Here is a 13,570-nt window from a genome sequence, read left to right on the forward strand (position 1 = left end):
TGTTTCTGTGTTCCTGTCAGTTGTTTCTGTGTTCCTGTCAGTTGTTTCTGTGTTCCTGTCAGTTGAAATGAACGTGGAATGTTTCTGTGTTCTTGTCAGTTGAAATGAATGTGGAATGTTTCTGTGTTCCTGTCAGTTGTTTCTGTGTTCCTGTCAGTTGTTTCTGTGTTCCTGTCAGTTGAAATTAATGTGGAATGTTTCTGTGTTCCTGTCAGTTGAAATTAACGTGGAATGTTTCTGTGTTCCTGTCAGTTGAAATGAACGTGGAATATTTCTGTGTTCCTGTCATTTGAAATGAACGTGGAATGTTTCTGTGTTCCTGTCAGTTGAAATGAACGTGGAATGTTTCTGTGTTCCTGTCAGTTGTTTCTGTGTTCCTGTCAGTTGTTTCTGTGTTCCTGTCAGTTGTTTCTGTGTTCCTGTCAGTTGAAATGAACGTGGAATGTTTCTGTGTTCCTGTCAGTTGTTTCTGTGTTCCTGTCAGTTGAAATGAATGTGGAATGTTTCTGTGTTCCTGTCAGTTGTTTCTGTGTTCCTGTCAGTTGAAATGAACGTGGAATGTTTCTGTGTTCCTGTCAGTTGTTTCTGTGTTCCTGTCAGTTGAAATGAACGTGGAATGTTTCTGTGTTCTTGTCAGTTGAAATGAATGTGGAATGTTTCTGTGTTCCTGTCAGTTGTTTCTGTGTTCCTGTCAGTTGTTTCTGTGTTCCTGTCAGTTGAAATTAATGTGGAATGTTTCTGTGTTCCTGTCAGTTGAAATTAACGTGGAATGTTTCTGTGTTCCTGTCAGTTGAAATGAACGTGGAATATTTCTGTGTTCCTGTCATTTGAAATGAACGTGGAATGTTTCTGTGTTCCTGTCAGTTGAAATGAACGTGGAATGTTTCTGTGTTCCTGTCAGTTGTTTCTGTGTTCCTGTCAGTTGTTTCTGTGTTCCTGTCAGTTGTTTCTGTGTTCCTGTCAGTTGAAATGAACGTGGAATGTTTCTGTGTTCCTGTCAGTTGTTTCTGTGTTCCTGTCAGTTGAAATGAATGTGGAATGTTTCTGTGTTCCTGTCAGTTGTTTCTGTGTTCCTGTCAGTTGAAATGAACGTGGAATGTTTGTGTTCCTGTCAGTTGTTTCTGTGTTCCTGTCAGTTGTTTCTGTGTTCCTGTCAGTTGTTTCTGTGTTCCTGTCAGTTGTTTCTGTGTTCCTGTCAGTTGAAATGAACGTGGAATGTTTCTGTGTTCCTGTCAGTTGTTTCTGTGTTCCTGTCAGTTGTTTCTGTGTTCCTGTCAGTTGTTTCTGTGTTCCTGTCAGTTGTTTCTGTGTTCCTGTCAGTTGTTTCTGTGTTCCTGTCAGTTGTTTCTGTGTTCCTGTCAGTTGCTTCTGTGTTCCTGTCAGTTGTTTCTGTGTTCCTGTCAGTTGTTTCTGTGTTCCTGTCAGTTGAAATGAACGTGGAATGTTTCTGTGTTCCTGTCAGTTGTTTCTGTGTTCCTGTCACTTGTTTCTGTGTTCCTGTCAGTTGTTTCTGTGTTCCTGTCAGTTGCTTCTGTGTTCCTGTCAGTTGTTTCTGTGTTCCTGTCAGTTGTTTCTGTGTTCCTGTCAGTTGTTTCTGTGTTCCTGTCAGTTGAAATGAACGTGGAATGTTTCTGTGTTCCTGTCAGTTGTTTCTGTGTTCCTGTCAGTTGTTTCTGTGTTCCTGTCAGTTGTTTCTGTGTTCCTGTCAGTTGAAATGAATGTGGAATGTTTCTGTGTTTTTCATCTGTTAGAAATACCGTAGGTCAGAAGGGCTGTATGATGTTGACTAAGTCATTTCACTGCACCACAAAAAATGAATGCCTGTTACAACTTACAAATACAAGCATGTTTTAATAGACGGGTTAGTTTCCTAAGGAGGTCCCCCAGGAACTTGAAACACCTCAGTAAATGTATAGCCTCAGTAAGTCTAACTAGCCTAGCAGACAGTACTTTGATATGGGCTTGTATTGAGCTGCCCGGCTGGCTAGTCATCAGTCTACCCTGTCGGTATGACTGAGCGTTTCAAAACAACAATAAGGGCTGGCTATGGTCTAGTTCATTAGTTACATACACAGACGCATAAAGGAGAGCGTTCCCTGAAGGACACACACACACACAGGAGATCAGCCGTCCTTGAAGGGCAGGAGGAGTGTGCTGACATTCAGAAGGCAGTTAAACCACAAAGGAATGTGAGATGTTATGGAGAGAAAACACAGAGGACAGGACAGTAATGGTACAAGGACAAGTTCTTTTGACTGTGTTTATACAGTGTGTTTTATGTGAACCGTTGTGACTGTGTGTTTTATGTGAACCGTTGTGACTGTGTGTTTTATGTGAACCGTTGTGACTGTGTGTTTTATGTGAACCGTTGTGACTGTGTGTTTTATGTGAACCGTTGTGACTGTGTGTTTTATGTGAACCATTGTGACTGTGTGTTTTATGTGAACCGTTGTGACTGTGTGTTTTATGTGAACCGTTGTGACTGTGTGTTTTATGTGAACCGTTGTGACTGTGTGTTTTATGTGAACCGTTGTGACTGTGTGTTTTATATGAACCGTTGTGACTGTGTGTTTTAACCAGGCCTTTGAGCTGGCTACAGGGGACTACCTGTTTGAGCCTCACTCCGGACAGGACTACACCAGAGATGAAGGTATGTTCCACCCCTCCCCTTCTTATTTAAATCTTACAGATTGCGCCTTTAAGAGTTAGGGACCGTGTGTTTTGAGCGATTATGTGACATAGCAAGATTTTATCCTGTATTTTAAGCTTAATCAAGAAGTGAAAATTACCCCAAAACGAAAAGCAATTGTCTGAGGTGCAGGACAGTCTGACATTAAAAGAAAAGGGGTCAGTTTGATAATAAAAAAATAGATTTTTAAATAAATCCAACTATGTCATGTTTGCACAAAACACAGGGCCCTACTTTAGACACTGGCATCCCATGTCATCCTGCTGCTGTCTCCCCGAGGAGGATTCTGGATGTCTTGTGTTGTCTTATTCACTCCTCCTCTTCCTCTCTTCATCCTGTGTGTAGACCACATCGCGCTGATCATTGAGCTGCTGGGTAAAGTTCCTAGGAAGCTGATCCTAGCAGGAAAATACTCCAAGGAATTCTTCACCAAGAAAGGTAAACAAAAGTTACATCTGCTGTTTCTTACTGTGTTTGTGTGTGTCTGTTAGTGTGTGTGATGTTTTTCTGTCTTTTTGCTCTTTCCTATACAAGGTCTTTGCATAGGTAACTTTCTTGCTCAGTCCCCCACTTTACTCCCTGTTCACTCACGACTGCATGGCCAGGCACGACTCCAGCACCATTAAGTTTGCTGCCTACTATGACAACTGCTTGGCCTCCGACCGCAAGGCGCTACAGAGGGTAGTGCGTATGGCCCAGTACATCACTGGTGCCAAACTTCCTGCCATCCAGGACCTCTATACCAGGCGGTGTCAGAGGAAGGCCCTAAAAATCGTCAACGACTCCAGCCACCCCAGTCATAGACTGTTCTCTCTACTACCGCATGGCAAGCGTTAACAGAGTGCCAAGTCTAGGTCCAGAAGGCTTTTTAACAGCTTCTACCCCTAAGCCATAAGACTCCTGAACAGCTAACCCCCCCTCCCCCCTCTCCCATTGTTACGCTGCAGCTACTCTGTTTATTATCTATAGTCACTTTAATTACTCTACCGACATTTTACCTCAACTAACCAGTGCCCCTGCACATTGACACTGTACTGGTTGGTACCCCCCTGTATCTTGCTATTGTTATTTTAATGTTGCTCTTTAAAGTGTTTGTTCTTTTTCACATTTATTTTTTTTACTATATTTTTGTAAATATTTCCTTAACTGCGTTGTATTCGACGCATGTGACAAATCCAGTTTGATTTGATTTAAAGTTGAGCCGTGTCTACGTGTGACGGTGTATGTCTTTCCGCGGTATGTGTGGAGTTAACTCCCTCTCTCTTTGTAGGGGACCTCCGGCACATCACCAAGCTGAAGCCGTGGGGTCTGTTGGAGGTGTTGGTAGAGAAGTATGAGTGGTCTAAAGAGGAGGCAGCTACCTTCTCCAGCTTCCTGCTCCCGATGTTAGACCTGGTACCAGAGAAGAGAGCCACGGCTGCGGAGTGCCTCCGACACGCATGGATCGCCCCCTAGAGGATCCCCGGCGCTACCACAGCCACAAGCAGCACATATTGCAGTACATACAGACAGACATGTACATAAACACACATTCAAACATACGTAAACACACACCTCAACGGAGAGCCAGGGCTTTCACTATGACTGCATCTCCACCTAGTGGTTCAACACACACACCCACACGGCTGAACACCCTCGTGTCCTAGGTATAATCCAGTAGAACTCTTATCTGTTCGTCTGTTATTTGGTTCCTTTGTTTCAACTGACTGAATATCACTTGAGTATCAATGTCTTTTCTCTCTGTACCAACGATGACACCCAGGTAACTCTTTTTGTTCTGAGAATATCCTGTCTTTTTTCAGTTTTTTGTCTTGTTTGATTGAATATACACACCTGTCAGAGTTAAGATCAAACCTTACAGACCTCCAATGGATCATATCTCCAGAACACCAACTGTCTGTACCACTAGACTAGCACATCAGAATTGTTTTTTTTTTTCATGTACAGTATTGATAGAGGTTAGTTTGGATCTTTATTTTGTGTTTGTGGGGAAGAATAGCTGCCTAGAATACGATAAAGAAGGTTTGGACTGTCATAGATTCTAAGGATTCTCCATGAAATCTTCCTGAACTGGGAACCGATGTGAATGAACTGAAACTTCCTGAACGGAATGGAACCGTCTGGTTCCGTAAGATCGTCCCTGTCCTTCGGTGTCACACTCCAGGTAGCAGCTTTGTAATAGCACTTCGCACAACGTGGGGATAGTACCATGAACCAAATGTAATTTACTACTTTCTGTTACCTGCATGGGTCCACAGACCATGACTAATGCTACTGAATAACCATGTTTCATATGTTCTCTCCTGTGGTGTTTAACGTTCCAGACAAGGTTTGCCTCAGAAAGAAAAGGGAAAAAAATGATTTGGGTGTTAGCTAGATGGTGTGATACAATATCATGAGAATGTTCCACTTTCACAATATGATCAGAATGGGAGTACTACTGTATCTGATTCAAGAACATCCGATTTTTATTTTCCAATCAGAAGGTCGTGGTTGCCTTCCAAAAAATGTCCACCCTGTTCCCTATAAAGTTAGGAACAGGGTGCCATTTTGAACGGACCCCTGTGTTGTACATATCTGTGCTCAAAACGTTGACCTTGGTTCTCTGCGTTCCCTCTACAGAACAGCTGCTGTTTCAACGGTGTACGTTTACACTGCCTACGTCCCAAATGACAACCCATTCCCTACATAGTGCACTACTTTTGACCAGATTCTTAAGGGCCCAGTTCAAAAGTGGTGCACTATATAGGGAATAGGGTGCCACTTGGAACGGAACATGTCTGCGTCGTTTCGGATGTCAACTGATGCCTTGAGACGCATTTGCTAGTTTTTTTTGCTGCATTTTAAAGCATATTTTCATACTGATGTTGCCCCGCTTGCAGTGGTCTGCTGTTTTAACTGCATCAAAGAGAAACTAAATCATGGATTGTAATAATAATGAGGCTAGAATAAGGCTTTGAAGGCTCCCCCCCCCCCTCTCTCCCCTGTTGCTCTTTTTCTACAAGCCTCTCTCCCTTCTCTCTTTCCCTGACCGCCCCTTGCCTCTTCCTCCTCCTCTGCCTTTGATTGTTTACTGCTAAATCGAGCCTCTTTTCTGTACTTAATAAAAAATAAAACATTTTGAAAATGGCTGACTTGTAATTGTTAGGATGCTGTATAGTATTTTCTAGATTCCAGTAAAACATCTGTTGCCGATGTGTCAAGTGCTTGCGAGGTACCGGTGCTTGGTGGGTGAAAGTTGTCTATGTTCAGAGGGTCCATGGTTCGAGCCCAGGTTGGGGGAAAGGAAAAGCACTGAAGAAACGTGATTACACACGATCGGCAAATATTAGTCTGGAACATTATTCTTATTACTATGTTTTATTATCACCGGTCTACATGAATTATTGTGGTCCTTGTATCGGGGGTTTATATTGCCTATCAACTAGCTGGGCTTTACTCAATCAACACCACTTCTGAGCCTTCACTCATGTTAATGTTGTATGTAGTAAGTCTGGGGTCGATGACCTCAGGCTGCCTCTGAAACAGTTCTCTCTGACTGTTACATCAGGAGGGCATTCTCTTCCAGACAGGTGGCCTCACTTGTGTGCGACGCTCGTTCCTCAGCCGACAGTGAGGGCAGGCTGTCATGCGATCTGATGCAAGACAATACTATTGGAGTGGTATTTGTGGTTATTACACACTAGTTAGTGGTATTCACAACATTTTACACACTGGTATCTGTTAGTACACCACGGACATTCTACAGTAACTACTGCACTGAAGAAACTACATGACTAAAGTTTGGTCATGTTGAAGACTTGGAGGAAGATAAGTAGTCATTAGTGGTTTGGATGAGTATCCTACTGACTAGAACTGCAGGGGGCAGTTCTCTATTACATCCTGTGTGGGCTAGACACGCCTCGTTCTCTTCTGAATGGAACTGAGTGTACAAAACATTAGGAACACCTGCTCTTTCTATGACAAAAAATATGATTTCTCTATTACATCCTCTGCTAGACTAGCCTCGTTCTCTTCTGAATGGAACATACACTGAGTGTACAAAACATTAGGAACACTTGCTCTTTCTATGACAGACTGACCAGGTGACAGCTATGATCCCTTATTGATGTCACTTGTTAAATCCACTTCACTCTAGATCAGGGATGGGCAGCTGGTGGCCTGCGTACCAATGAGTAAAAAAAAACATTTAAATGCAAAATTAAGTTTGGGCTTCCCGAGTGGCACAGCAGTCTAAGGAACTGCATCACAGTGATTGAGGAATCACTACAGACCCGGGTTTGATCCCAGGCGGTATCCAATAGGGCGGCGTGGCCCTGTGTTGTCCCGGTTAGGGGAGGGTTACTTGGCTCATAGCGCTCTAGCGACTCGTTGTGGCGGGCCGGGCTTTGGTCATCAGATTGCACGTTCTTTCCTCCGTCCAACACATTGGTGCGGCTGGCTTCCAGGTTAAGCAGGCAGGTGTTAAGAAGCGGGGACAGGCGGGTCATGTTTCGGAGGGCGCATGACTCTACCTTCGCCTCTCCAGAGCCCGTTGGGGAGTTGCAGCGATGAGACAAGATCGTAATTGGGAAGAAAAAGGTCAAATACAACAAAAAGAAGTAAACGATTGGTATTTTTTGGGAACTTCCTGTTGAGATTTAGAAGAATAGGATATTGCACAAATTAGAAATGTTGGTTGTACACAGTCACTCAATTAGCCCATGTCAGCTAACATGTTTTAGATTGGTAAGTTAGTCTAGTGGTAAGTTAGTCTAGTGGCAACTTAGTCTAGTGGTAACTTAGTCTAGTGGCAACTTAGTCTAGTGGTAACTTAGTCTAGTGGTAACTTAGTCTAGTGGTAACTTAGTCTAGTGGCAAGTTAGTCTAGTGGCAAGTTAGTCTAGTGGTAACTTAGTCTAGTGGTAACTTAGTCTAGTGGTAACTTAGTCTAGTGGTAACTTAGTCTAGTGATAAGTTAGTCTAGTGGCCAGCTATCTAAACCTGTAGTAAAGCCTGGTTGAATTACTGACCAGAATGGGGTCCATTGTGTAAAATTAATCGACACCCTAGGACAAAATGTGTAGGGCGTTATGGATGTGGATACACAGACCCAGGAGCCACTGCGGCCCCTCATGATGAGTTTAGTTTTTTTGTGTCCCCCACCATCAGTTGCTCATACCTGGTGTAGATAAAGGGGAGGAGACTGGTTCATTATGTTTAAGCCTTGAGACAATTGAGACATGGATTGTGTATGTGTGCCATTCACAGGGTGAATGGACAAGGAACAAAAGATGTAAGTGCCTTTGAACAGGGTGTGGTAGTAGGTGCCAAGCGCACCGGTTTGTGTCAAGAACTGCAACACTGCTGGGTTTTTCACACTCAACAGTTTCCTGTGTGTATCAAGAATGATCTACTACCCAAAGGACATCAAATCAAATTTATTTATATAGCCCTTCGTACATCAGCTGATATCTCAAAGTGCTGTACAGAAACCCAGCCTAAAACCCCAAACAGCAAGCAATGCAGGTGTAGAAGCACCTTGACAACTGTGGGAAGCATGGGAGCCAGCATCCCTGTGGAATGCTTTCAACACCTTGTAAAGTCCGTGCCCTGACGAATTGAGGCTGTGCTGAGGGCAAAGGGGGTGCAACTCAGTATTAGGAAGGTGTTCCTAATATGTTGTCACATTTCTATAAGGCCAATACTACGTTATATTCTCCCAGTTAATGCAGAGCCCTGTGTTCACACCAACATGTTGTTGTTACAGCCTGAATGTAAAATTGATGATTTTGCGTCTCCGGCCTTAACACAATGCACCATAATGGCAAAGTGGAATTATATATATTACAATTGTTAACAAATTAATTAAAAATGAAAAGCTGAATTGTCAATTAGTATTTAACCACTTATTTACAACAGGCATAATTAAGTTCAGGAGTAAAGATGTGCTTCACAAGTTGTATGTGTGCAATAATAGTAACTTGGTTAATAACCTGGTTTTTGAATGACGACCTTGTCTCTGTACCCCAGACATTCAATAATATGTGGAGTCCCTCAGTCGAGCAGTACATTTCAAACACCTTTTCCACCACAAAGACCAGGGAGCTCAGACATTGAATATCCCTTTGAGCATGGTGTATCAAAACACCCAGTCACCACAAAGATACAGGCGTCCTTTATAACTCAGTTGCCGGAGAGGGATGAAACCGCTCAGGGATTTCACCATGAGGCCAATGGTGACTTCAAAACAGTTACAGAGTTTAATGGTTATGATAGGACAAAACTGAGGATGGATCAACACTGTAGTTACTCCACAATACTAATCTAATTGACGGTGAAAAGAAGGAAGCCTGTACATAACGAATATTTAAAAAATATGCATGCTGCTTGCATCAAGGCACTAAAGTAATACTTTAAAGAATGTGGCAAAGCGATTAACTTTTTGTCCTAAACACATTGTGTTATTTTTGGGGCAAATGTAATACAACACATTACTGAGTACCACTCTCCTTCTTTTCAAGCATAGTTGTGGCTGCATCATGTTATGGATATGCTTGTAGTCGTTAAAGACCGGGAGTTTTTCAGGATGAAAAAAGATACTGAATAGTTAAGTTAAGCACAGTAAAAATCCTAGAGGAAAACCTGGTTCAGTCTGCTTTCCACCACACTGGGAGATGATTTCACCTTTCAGCAGGAAAATAACCAAAAACACTAACCTCAACTAACCTGTACCCCTGCACATTGACTTGGTACCGGGACCCCCTGTAAATAGACTCCACATTGACTCGGTACCGGGACCCCCTGTATATAGCCTCCACATTGACTCGGTACCTGTACCCCCTGTATATAGCCTCCACATTGACTCGGTACCGGGACCCCCTGTATATAATCTCCACATTGACTCGGTACCTGCACCCCCTGTATATAGCCTCCACATTGACTCGGTACTGGAACCCCCTGTATATAGCCTCCACATTGACTCGGTACCTGTACCCCCTGTATATAGCCTCCACATTGACTCGGTACCTGTACCCCCTGTATATAGCCTCCACATTGACTCTGTACCAGTACCCCCTGTATATAGCCTCCACATTGACTCGGTACTGGAACCCCCTGTATATAGCCTCCACATTGACTCTGTACCAGTACCCCCTGTATATAGTCTCCACATTGACTCGGTACTGGAACCCCCTGTATATAGCCTCCACATTGACTCTGTACCAGTACCCCCTGTATATAGTCTCCACATTGACTCGGTACTGGAACCCCCTGTATATAGCCTCCACATTGACTCGGTACTGGAACCCCCTGTATATAGCCTCCACATTGACTCGGTACCAGTACCCCCTGTATACAGCCTCCACATTGACTCTGTACTGGAACCCCCTGTAGATAGCCTCCACATTGACTCGGTACTGGAAACCCCTGTATATAGCCTCCACATTGACTCTGTACCAGTACCCCCTGTATATAGCCTCCACATTGACTCGGTACTGGAACCCCCTGTAGATAGCCTCCACATTGACTCGGTACTGGAACCCCCTGTATATAGCCTCCACATTGACTCTGTACCAGTACCCCCTGTATATAGCCTCCACATTGACTCGGTACTGGAACCCCCTGTATATAGCCTCCACATTGACTCGGTACTGGAACCCCCTGTATATAGCCTCCACATTGACTGTGTACCGGTACCCCCTGTATATAGCCTCCACATTGACTCTGTACCGGTACCCCCTGTATATAGCCTCCACATTGACTCTGTACCAGTACCCCCTGTATATAGCCTCCACATTGACTCTGTACCTGTACCCCCTGTATATAGCCTCCACATTGACTCTGTACCGGTACCCCCTGTATATAGCCCCCACACATTGACTCTGTACCGGTACCCCCTGTATATAGTCTCCACATTGACTCGGTACCTGTACCCCCTGTATATAGCCTCCACATTGACTCGGTACCGGTACCCCCTGTATATAGCCTCCACATTGACTCTGTACTGGTACCCCCTGTATATAGCCTCCACATTGACTCTGTACCGGTACTCCCTGTATATAGCCTCCACATTGACTCGGTACTGGTACCCCCTGTATATAGCCTCCACATTGACTCTGTACCGGTACTCCCTGTATATAGCCTCCACATTGACTCGGTACTGGTACCCCCTGTATATAGCCTCCACATTGACTCGGTACCGGTACTCCCTATATATAGCCTCCACATTGACTCTGTACCGGTACCCCCTGTATAGAGCCTCCACATTGACTCTGTACTGGTACCCCCTGTATATAGCCTCCACATTGACTCGGTACCGGTACTCCCTGTATATAGCCTCCACATTGACTCTGTACCGGTACCCCCTGTATAGAGCCTCCACATTGACTCTGTACTGGTACCCCCTGTATATAGTCTCCACATTGACTCTGTACCGGTACCCCCTGTTTATAGTCTCCACATTGACTCTGTACCGGTACTCCCTGTATATAGCCTCCACATTGACTCTGTACCGGTACCCCCTGTATAGAGCCTCCACATTGACTCTGTACTGGTACCCCCTGTATATAGCCTCCACATTGACTCGGTACCGGTACTCCCTGTATATAGCCTCCACATTGACTCTGTACCGGTACCCCCTGTATAGAGCCTCCACATTGACTCTGTACTGGTACCCCCTGTATATAGTCTCCACATTGACTCTGTACCGGTACCCCCTGTTTATAGTCTCCACATTGACTCTGTACCGGTACTCCCTGTATATAGCCTCCACATTGACTCTGTACCGGTACCCCCTGTATATAGTCTCCACATTGACTCTGTACCAGTACCCCCTGTTTATAGTCTCCACATTGACTCTGTACCGGTACCCCCTGTATATAGCCTCCACATTGACTCTGTACCTGTACCCCCTGTATATAGTCTCCACATTGACTCTGTACCAGTACCCCCTGTTTATAGTCTCCACATTGACTCTGTACCGGTACCCCCTGTATATAGCCTCCACATTGACTCTGTACCTGTACCCCCTGTATATAGCCTCCACATTGACTCTGTACCTGTACCCCCTGTATATTTTATTTATTTTATTTTTTATTTCACCTTTATTTAACCAGGTAGGCAAGTTGAGAACAAGTTCTCATTTACAACTGCGACCTGGCCAAGATAAAGCAAAGCAGTTCGACACATACAACGACACAGAGTTACACATGGAGTAAAACAAACATACAGTCAATAATACAGTATAAACAAGTCTATATACGATGTGAGCAAATGAGGTGAGATAAGGGAGGTAAAGGCAAAAAGGCCATGGTGGCAAAGTAGATACAATATAGCAAGTAAAACACTGGAATGGAAGATTTGCAATGGGAGAATGTGCAAAGTAGAAATAAAAATAATGGGGGTGCAAAATAAATAAATAAATTAAATACAGTAGGGAAAGAGGTAGTTGTTTGGGCTAAATTATAGGTGGGCTATGTACAGGTGCAGTAATCTGTGAGCTGCTCTGACAGTTGGTGCTTAAAGCTAGTGAGGGAGATAAGTGTTTCCAGTTTCAGAGATTTTTGTAGTTCATTCCAGTCATTGGCAGCAGAGAACTGGAAGGAGAGGCGGCCAAAGAAAGAATTGGTTTTGGGGGTGACTAGAGAGATATACCTGCTGGAGCGTGTGCTACAGGTGGGAGATGCAATGGTGACCAGCGAGCTGAGATAAGGGGGGACTTTACCTAGCAGGGTCTTGTAGATGACATGGAGCCAGTGGGTTTGGCGACGAGTATGAAGCGAGGGCCAGCCAACGAGAGCGTACAGGTCGCAATGGTGGGTAGTATATGGAGCTTTGGTGACAAAACGGATTGCACTGTGATAGACTGCATCCAATTTGTTGAGTAGGGTATTGGAGGCTATTTTGTAAATGACATCGCCAAAGTCGAGGATTGGTAGGATGGTCAGTTTTACAAGGGTATGTTTGGCAGCATGAGTGAAGGATGCTTTGTTGCGAAATAGGAAGCCAATTCTAGATTTAACTTTGGATTGGAGATGTTTGATATGGGTCTGGAAGGAGAGTTTACAGTCTAACCAGACACCTAAGTATTTGTAGTTGTCCACGTATTCTAAGTCAGAGCCGTCCAGAGTAGTAATGTTGGACAGGCGGGTAGGTACAGGTAGCGATCGGTTGAAGAGCCCTTAGAGACTGCCAGAGGTCCGGACAGCAGACCCTCCGATTTGACACACTGAACTCTATCAGAGAAGTAGTTGGTGAACCAGGCGAGGCAATCATTTGAGAAACCAAAGCTGTCGAGTCTGCCGATGAGGATGTGGTGATTGACAGAGTCGAAAGCTTTGGCCAGATCAATGAATACGGCTGCACAGTAATGTTTCTTATCGATGGCGGTTAAGATATCATTTAGGACCTTGAGCGTGGCTGAGGTGCACCCATGACCAGCTCTGAAACCAGATTGCATAGCAGAGAAGGTATGGTGAGATTCGAAATGGTCGGTAATCTGTTTGTTGACTTGGCTTTCGAAGACCTTAGAAAGGCATGGTAGGATAGATATAGGTCTGTAGCAGTTTGGGTCAAGAGTGTCACCCCCTTTGAAGAGGGGGATGACCGCAGCTGCTTTCCAATCTTTGGGAATCTCAGACGACACGAAAGAGAGGTTGAACAGGCTAGTAATAGGGGTGGCAACAATTTTGGCAAATAATTTTAGAAAGAAAGGGTCCAGATTGTCTAGCCCGGCTGATTTGTAGGGGTCCAGATTTTGCAGCTCATTCAGAACATCAGCTGAGCAGATTTGGGAGAAGGAGAAATGGGGAAGGCTTGGGCGAGTTGTTGTGGGGGGTGCAGTGCTGTTGACCGGGGTAGGAGTAGCCAGGTGGAAAGCATGGCCAGCCGTAGAAAAATGCT

General features: G+C 44.4%; 1 protein-coding gene across 4 annotated transcripts in view; it reads left to right on the forward strand.

The window, feature by feature from the left end:
- Positions 1–5,818, forward strand: part of LOC110494755 (SRSF protein kinase 1) — a 70,838-nt gene extending 65,020 nt beyond the window's left edge. For all 4 annotated transcript variants that reach the window (XM_036950806.1, XM_036950804.1, XM_036950805.1 and 1 more), the window contains 3 exons: positions 2,581–2,650; positions 3,035–3,127; positions 3,960–5,818. In XM_036950806.1, the coding sequence (XP_036806701.1) occupies positions 2,581–2,650; positions 3,035–3,127; positions 3,960–4,144 (348 nt within the window). In that variant the 3' untranslated portion in view covers positions 4,145–5,818. The remainder of the gene's footprint in view (positions 1–2,580; positions 2,651–3,034; positions 3,128–3,959) is intronic.
- Positions 5,819–13,570: the final 7,752 nt, after the last annotated feature.

Source organism: Oncorhynchus mykiss, chromosome 17 (genome assembly GCF_013265735.2).
Source record: "Oncorhynchus mykiss isolate Arlee chromosome 17, USDA_OmykA_1.1, whole genome shotgun sequence".
Lineage (NCBI taxonomy): Eukaryota > Metazoa > Chordata > Actinopteri > Salmoniformes > Salmonidae > Oncorhynchus > Oncorhynchus mykiss.